This window comes from Nematolebias whitei, chromosome 9, assembly GCF_014905685.2.
Source record: "Nematolebias whitei isolate Nwh7 chromosome 9, NemWhi1, whole genome shotgun sequence".
NCBI classification, from domain to species: Eukaryota; Metazoa; Chordata; class Actinopteri; order Cyprinodontiformes; family Rivulidae; genus Nematolebias; species Nematolebias whitei.
In genome coordinates, this window is record NC_056506.1 from 34,029,328 (window position 1) to 34,037,926 (window position 8,599).

Consider the following 8,599-nt stretch of genomic DNA (forward strand, 5'->3'; position numbering starts at 1 on the left):
TAAGAAGGTGCTATTTAAGAGACTGAGCTGAAAACAGCACCTCAGACTGAGGAAGTCTCTTGGATGAGAGACGAAACGTTTCTAGATTTCTTTTGCTTTGTTTTGCTTTTGTTTTTTTTTGAATGTCTAGAGGACCAGATTGAAATTTTTGGAATTTAATCTGTTCTAACTGCACAACAACTTCAGAATCGATACACACTTGCCGTCATGGGTGGCGTCCATATTTACTTCCTTAAACACAGCTTGCTGTGTGTGATGTCGCATCATTTTCTATGCATGCAGATCACATCAGGGACATAAAAAATTCACACGAAAATCTGATGGTGGTCAGATTTAAGTTATAATATGAATGACCACACACACACACACAAATCAAATCTGAACAAAAATTTGGAATTGACCATTATGACCTGCAAGTATGAACATGGTAGTCGCCATTACATTTTCATGACTGATACTTATAGTAGAGTTGATAAATAGTACTTTATTGGTTATTAATCTTTGTTTTAATCCTCTTCTTCCTCCATAGATGAACTTTATCTTTTTGTATATGACTCTGTTTAATCGGCAGCAGGAATTAAAACATTCACCTATTTCACAGGGCTAACGATACCACAGAGCTGATTGAGGAGGCAGCCCATGCAGCTCCGGATGGTGCAGAAACCACTCAGGCACTCCTCAGGACATTTGCCTTGGTGGAGCCTCCAGATGAAGACGCCTGCTGTGTGGTTTCCACTGAACCATCTCTCCACAGCAGAGACAAGCAGCTGGGCAATGTGGCTCCGAAAAATAACACACCTGCTACAGACCTTATCCCTGGTGTGGTTTTGAGCTTTATTGTCTTTCCTTTTAAATTAGTTTGCAGTTTATCAACTTAAATATTCAAACCTATTTTAAAATACTAAATTTTATTGAGGGTTAAGTATTTTCCACACTTATTGTCTTTTGTAGACACTCCTGGTCAGAATGGCTGTGCTGTTAACAAGGCAGGTTGTAACTGTACTGATGCAGGAAAAGAGCATCACTCATGTGCCTCCGTGTTCCAAAACTCGAGCTTTGAGGTCATCTCATTGTGCAGGTGAGGAGATGGTGTTTCCACTGCTTGGCTCCAGTAGAGTCTCAGAAGTGTCTTAACTTGGCAAGTTAAGATGGGACAGAAAACTTCAAACATGGTTCAGCAATGTTCACATTTTGCATATTAATACTGACTTGTTGTGCTCATTCTAAAAAGATTTGTAACTGGTTGATTGAAACTCTCTCCCAGATCATCCTCCCCTGGCTTCTCTGAACGGTTTGCTGGTAGGGCTGGTCCTGATCTGGCCCAAGCAGAGAACTTTAATTCAGCGCATGTGGTGGACTCGGCGAGTTGTTTCCTGGACATCAACAGCGATGGAGATGTAGTTACCCGAGCACTAGATGAGCTAGATCTGAGTGAAAGCGTAGAGCTGCTCAGCACTGGAGGGTATAACGATGACCATAACCACTCCCGGATATCTTGTGATACAGCTGAACTCTTACAAACTCCCTTCCCATATGTGGCAGAGTCTGACCATGAGCCTGAGATGCCTCCCCCTTCTGTGGAGGTACAGAATTTTTCAGCTCAGGAGCAGGATCACTGGGCTGCTCTGTCTGTTATTCATAAAGCTAAGAGCCAGGAGAGCTCAGTACAAGTGAATAGTGCTATTCAGTCACTGGCAGATATGCCTGCCACATCAACACCTAAGAAACAAAAAGTGAAGGGGCACATCCCATCTTCCAACACTACACAGATATTGGAAGGACGAGTTGAAGGAAGTGGCTACCACAGAGACGGCACAAGAGTAGGTTGGTAAAATATTTAATGTTGGGATATTTTGATATGTAAAAATTACAAATACAATACCAAGAATTGCTTTTCCCCCCTCTAGATGTGCAGTGTGATGTGTGCAGGACCAGCCTACCTGATGGAAGCTTCATGTTCTGTCTGTGGATTCAAAGTTCTGGCCAGCAGGGGGCGTTGTTGCAAACAGATCCATCTCTCCGTCACCAATCAGGAGCCACTCCAGGAAAGGTCAGTGGAAGTTCAGATCCTAAGTTACGTTAGTATAGTTCATTCCAACTCTTTTATAAACAATATACTATATATGACATCTTGTAATTTCAACAATTTTTCCCCTTTCATTCCTTCCATTAGAGGATTGGTGAGAACGGTCAAGGGGCGCTGCGCTCTACTATGGATCTTGAGCATTCTCAAGCCTGTGACGGGCAGTTTGTAGAAGACTATCAGCCGCTCAGAGCTGTGGGTAAAGGAGCCTTTGGTTTTGTTTGGAAGGCAATAAGACGCTTTGATGGACAAGAAGTAAGATGCATTGATTTTATTTGTCAATTTATGCTATATAATTTTTAAATTGTACATTTCAATTAGAATAAATTGTGATATGGCATCTTGACCAACTCAAAAATCTGCAGGTAATAGTAAAGTTCATCAGCAAGACCAGAATAGTGAATGACTGCTGGGTAGATGACCCCATGTTGGGCAAAGTGAGCCAGGAGATCGCCATACTGACACGAGTACAGCACCATAATATTGTCAAGGTAACTGCCTTGTTGCTTCAAAGCTCTTAAGTCATAAGGTTTCAGAATCATTTGTGCATAATGCAAAATTTCTTTATTCTTCATCAATGTTTATTTTACACCAGGTGCTGGAGGTGTTTGAAAATGGAAGTTACTTCCAGATGGTGATGGAGAAACATGGACATGGTTTGGACCTTTTTGAATTTATCGACATGCAGCCGAGGCTGGATGAGCCCCTGGCCAGCTATATCTTCAGACAGGTAAGAATGCCAAAATAAATTTCAGATGATGGGAGAATCTGGCATTAACCAGAGGCTCTGTTTTATGTATGTATTTTTCAGATTGTAGCAGCTGTGTTCTACTTAAGGGGCAAGAACATCATTCACAGGGACATAAAGGATGAGAACATCATAATCGACAAGTGTTTTCACATTCGGCTGATAGATTTTGGCTCTGCTGCCATTTTGGCTCCTGGAAAGCTCTTTTATAATTTCTGTGGCACGTTGGAGTACTGTTCCCCAGAAGTGCTTCAGGGAAATCCGTGAGTATTTAATCCCTGTTTAAAACAAATTTCCTATCCACTTTAAAAAAATGTAAGTTAGATGAAAGAAAAAAGTACTTTATCTTTTTTTTTTCTCCTTTTATAAAGACATGAGGAAATAGCACTCATTAGAACAATTTTTTTTACAATAAAAGCATCAAACAGAGTAAAGAATAAAAACCTAAAGTAAAATAAAAAACATTTTCACTTCATAACAAATATGATTTAAACTGGTAACAAAGTTTACGTTTGTGACTTGTTTCATGCCCAGGACGTACTCTGCAAACGGTAAGCTGGTTTATATCTGTAGCTCGACATCTGTGTATTCTGAGGGCATTTAAAAATTGAGGAGCAGCTCTAATTTGTATAAATCAGAGAGCCCAGGTGGTCGATTAAAAACCGTACACAGCTGAGAGGCTGTCACCGAGGACAAAGTAGAGAATCGTCCTCAGTTTTATCTAGTTTAAAAATAAGATAAAATTTCATTAAAATGGAAAAGGCCACCAAGATGAATTACTGTCACTGTCTTGCCCCCACCCCCCACTGGCTGCTCGCTGCAGTTTCTGTGCCAAGAGGAGTAAGAAGTGGGCATAGCTTTAGCTAGATTTGTAATCAACCTAATAAGCTTCATAATAAATACCTAATAGTACGACACTGATATTAATCCACATAAAATTTAAAAAGCTGTTTACAAACACTAATTTAACTATTGATGGAAAAGCTGATATGTTTCTAACTAATCTGTAAGATTATTTTGATGTTTTGTGACTCATTCTTTCTAGCTATGAAGGTCCAGAACTGGAAATGTGGTCTCTTGGAGTTTTGCTCTACACTCTGCTGTTCAGTGAGAACCCTTTCTGTGACGTGGGTGAAATTCTGGACGCCAAACTAAAGCCTCCATTCCCCTTGTCTCCAGGTTTGTCATTTTGTTTGCTGCTTACATGTTTGTTCTGGGATTTTATTTTATTTTTTTCTCAATCCAGTCATATGCATCTTCTATGTACTCAGAGTTGCATGGATTGTTGTGTGGTCTGCTGCACCCTGTTGCCTCAAAGAGGATGACCTTAGACCAGCTGTTGTTGCAGTCCTGGATTAGCCAGCCCATTTCTCTTGCAGAATACAGCTGGTCTGAGGTAGTTCCTGCAACTCAGAGCTTCTGTGAGTTTTCCTCAGCAAAACAGTTGTAAGTAACAATGTCCTGTCATGATTTAAAGTACTGAGGGCCATCTCTTCTTCTAACAGGCTCATCACACCATCAGATGTCCAGTTCTAATGGGTACATCAGATCTGACTTGTTCCCAGATCAAGGAGATGAGTCGCTGCCCGAAGAGGAAGAGGGTAGCGACGAGGAGAGCTTGGCCTTGCAAAATGAGCTTCAGAAATGCCTCCAGAGGACTGAAGACTTAATTTAAAGAGGCAAAAGACTTACTGATCATCAGAAACTTGATCTGCAGCAGCACTGAAGGATGAGAGTAATACAAGTTAGAAAACGTAAAAACAATCTAAGTCTGTCGTCAAGACCAAGTTATTTGCAGACGAATGATGTGACTTTGTAACTTGTCAAAGTGTGGCCTATCAAATGTTTATTTTTTTACTACAAACAGAGGAAGTCAAACATATTTTGATTTATCTGTAGACTTTTTATTCCATTTTTTATTTGAGGAATCTTTTTTAGCTCCAACATAATGTTAATGAATGGTAAGAATTCCTTTTTGTTGAATAGCTATTCAGAAATGTAGCTCTCGGTCTCGTATATTTTAATAACATGTAAGTAAATTTACAATTTTTTTATATTTATTATTTTACATCAATAAATATCTTACCACAAACATTTGTTTTTGTTTTAATATGAAGGAATAAATTGTCTCAAAAAGCTACAGAGTGATTGATAGTTCACATGAATTCATTGTATTTTTGTTTTTTTGAATTTACAATTTACTAGCAGACAATACAGTAAACTGACTATAGGGTTTACCACAAAAAGACATGATTACTTGTAACACTTAAATTAGAGCTGCTTTGCCAATTCTAAATTTTCGATGAATATCTAAGTAAATAATTTATCAAGATCACATACTTTTTTCTTTGTGTAGGTTTTCTCTGAATAAAATCAGTCATTTTTCAGCTGATTGTCAGTGTGATTACTTAAAATAAAATTCCGTCATTTTTAAAAAAAAACATTCCAAGTCTAAAGTTTAATATTAATGACAAGAAAAATATGCAACTCAAGAAATAAACAATGAATCTCGTTTTATACTTTTCCGCGCATACACAACTTTCAACAAGCAAAGCGGACATTTTTATTATAGTTTCTAGTCGGAGCGTAATACGAGCCGAACCAACATGGCTACCCGTCTAGTACATCCGGTAAGTTCGAACGTTATAAAATGTGACAAAGTATTGACATAATTTCTATTAAATTAACTTACTGAGACATGTAATTCAATATGTTTAACAGAAATACGAAAGAATAACGAAAATTCAGTTATATGTTTACAATTTGTCTTCTCTATTAAATTAGTTGTCATGGCTCAGAGACTAACTGTAAAGGTTGAATTTATTTATTTGCCTTGTTTAAAGACTGATTTTTTTTTTCTTCCACAGATTCTGTGGACTGTAAAAAATGCCACCTTGCCATTCAGTTGTGGCTACTTTAGGAGATGCCACCTCCAGTTTTCATGGCTCGGGTGCAGATTTTTATCCTCCGACGACCAGACTCCTTCACCATCAACTCGGCACAACCAGATTATTTCTTCATATCAACCGGTAACCGAGCTGTCCGTCAGCTCACTGCTTGATATGGGATTCACAGACTCGCAGGCCAAGCATTTGTACGACTCCGTGTCTGGTATCAAGGGAAGAAAGACTGACAAACAAGTTTTATCAATACTCACAGTGTTGTTCGTCCTGGGCCTCAACCCCAGCAGTGTGCAGCTCCTTCTGGACAAGTGTCCTGAACTTTACACTGTTAAAGACACACAGCTTCAGCAGCGCATAACCTTCCTGCGGAAGCTAGGTCTGGTTGAAGGTGAGGTCATTTTCAGAACACAATAAAGGTTTAGTTTAGGGGTAAGCAGAGTATGTGTATCAAAGTTGTGTTTTCTCTCATGAAATCATAGGAAGTATTCAGAGGACGGTGGTCCATTGCCCAAAGATCCTGACCGTGCCTGTGAAATCAGTGAAAAGTACTGTGCAGTTTCTCAGAGAGAAGTGTCTGTTTACCACCAAGCAGATCACAGAAATCCTCAGAGACAGTCCATCTGTAGTACTGGAGGCTCAAGATCAGCTGGAGTACAAGTTCCAGGTTAGCAAGCAAAGTGATTTTATAAATAAATACAAGTAAAACCATATTTTAGTTAAAAACCTTCACATTTTCTCTATCAAGATGTCATGCTTAAAGCAACTTTAGCAAACAATTTAAGTGTGTTTGTAGAGATGTCACAGAGAAGGTCGCCAGATCAAATCCAGGTCGAGGACATTTCTGAGTATGCATGTTCTCTTTGTGCAGGTGTGGGTTTTTTCTAGGTACTCCCAGTTTCCTTCCATAGACCAAAAACATTAGGCTAGCTAGCAACTGTGTGAGTGAAAGTGTGAATGGTTGTTTGTCTCGTTTCTCTCTGGCCCTGTGATGGACTTGTGACCTGTCCAGGGTGCTCTCTGCCTCTCGCACAGTGACTGTTGGATATGGGCACCAGTGACCCCTGCAACCCAAAAAGGAAGAAGCGGGTAAAGATAATGAATAATATGGATAACGGATGGCTGGATAGATGAAACATTCTTTAAAAGTTAAATTGCTCAATAAGAATTTATTTCCCTGACTGATAAAAAAAAACAGTTCACACACTTGATCTGAGTTTTACTATGGGTTAATTCAGATTTACTGACTTCCTCAAAACACGATTAAACATCGTGACCAAGGATGCAGTCATAAAAGTCTATAACCAACAACTTGTGTCCTATTTAATTTATTAATGCAGTTTTTCATTGTGGTGTGGTGTCTAATAACAGGGTTCCCAACAACCCTGGAATTTAGAGAAAACCTGGAAAATGACTTCCTTTTCACAGACAGGAAAAATGCAGGGAAGTAGAAGATCTGATTAAAAGTTGATCTTTCTGAGATTTTGACATGTGCATGTATTAATGCTAGTATTCTAGTATCATTGAGTCCATATTCTGCTTCTACAGTGTACAAACTACATGTATCTTTACTGATTAAGGATTATGGTACCGTTTTAGTTTCTGGTGTTATACAGTACAATTTATTATTAGGAATGATTGTCATTTGCATGCACTTTAGGCTACAGTACTTACTGTTATCTCTGAATGGGAGTCTGCCACTAAGCTCTGAGCATTTTGTGTGACTGAAACATCTCCTGGAATTTCAGGATTTACTCAGGGAAATGTATTTCCATGAAATTCTGTGAACCTTACCATCACATTGTGCAAAGAAATACAATATGTCACTTGTGTAACACACAACTTTAATGTTGCTGCCAAAGAGTTTGTGTTGTTTAGAACATTGCAGCAGTGCTCTATCTGATGGCAGAGGTGTCTCTGAATGGATACTGTATGAAAGTGACTCTTTCTGCTTGCTTCTAAGAGTGCATTTTAAACTTTGTCTCCGCAGTATGTCTACTTCCGAATGGGTGTCAAACAGGCAGAGATGGTGAAGTGCAGGTTGTATCGTTACACTTTGGAGGATGTGCGCAATCGACACGCTTTCCTGGAACGACGTGGCTTGTACCAAACCCCAGACAAAAAGGGACAAACTACCATTATCAACCCCAAGCTGGACAGTATACTAAAAGTGGATCAGGACACGTTTGTCAAAAGTGTCGCTCGCGCGTCGAAAGAGGAGTTTGACGTTTTTCGGAAACTACAGGCAAGAGAATGTAAGGAAGAAGAGTTCGAACACAGCAGGGTCGAAGCACAAAGTGATGATGAAGAAAGTGACAGTGATTATGATGATTATGATGAGGAGGAGGAGGAGGAGGAGGAGATTGGAGGAAAACGTGGATATCGTAAAATAAAAAATAAATATGCTGCTAAAAGAACATAATATTAAAACTAAAATGTGTTATTGGGGAAAATAAAACGTCTATAACCGTAGCTGTGAAAAGCTGGGACATTGTGTAAAACGTCAATAAAAAATTCAATGATTTGCAGAGGACATAAAACCATATTTTATTCACGTTGGAACATACTAAACATGTATTTAATTTTAAAATACATCCGTTTTTAATTTGATGCAGCAACACACCTCAAAACTGTTGGGACAGTTTATTACTGCATCCACTTTCTGTTTAACATCAGTCTGTAAACGTCTAGTTCCTGAAGAGATCACCTGCTGGAGTTTTGGAGAATATCGTCCCATTCATGTCTGATGTAAGATTCTATCTGTTTGGCAGTCCTGGGTCATCTTTGCTGGATTTTTTTTTTGTTTCAGTGTTTGCTTATTGTAAACATAAACCATATAGAGACAACCATTTAAGCAAAGAAGAGAAA

General features: G+C 38.9%; 2 protein-coding genes across 2 annotated transcripts; both read left to right on the plus strand.

The window, feature by feature from the left end:
* The first annotated feature begins 405 nt into the window (after positions 1–405).
* pask (PAS domain containing serine/threonine kinase) lies at positions 406–4,506 on the plus strand. The gene is made up of 12 exons (XM_037681331.1): positions 406–416; positions 602–819; positions 952–1,078; positions 1,265–1,824; positions 1,908–2,050; positions 2,174–2,338; positions 2,449–2,574; positions 2,679–2,813; positions 2,895–3,094; positions 3,877–4,010; positions 4,103–4,252; positions 4,337–4,506. Exons 1-12 carry the CDS (start codon positions 406–408, stop codon positions 4,504–4,506), a joined length of 2,139 nt encoding a protein of 712 aa, XP_037537259.1.
* A 908-nt stretch (positions 4,507–5,414) lies between these two features.
* On the plus strand, positions 5,415–8,255 carry mterf4 (mitochondrial transcription termination factor 4). The gene is made up of 4 exons (XM_037681678.1): positions 5,415–5,461; positions 5,699–6,122; positions 6,214–6,398; positions 7,722–8,255. Exons 1-4 carry the CDS (start codon positions 5,438–5,440, stop codon positions 8,151–8,153), a joined length of 1,065 nt encoding a protein of 354 aa, XP_037537606.1. The 5' UTR covers positions 5,415–5,437; the 3' UTR covers positions 8,154–8,255.
* The last annotated feature ends 344 nt before the right edge of the window (positions 8,256–8,599 follow it).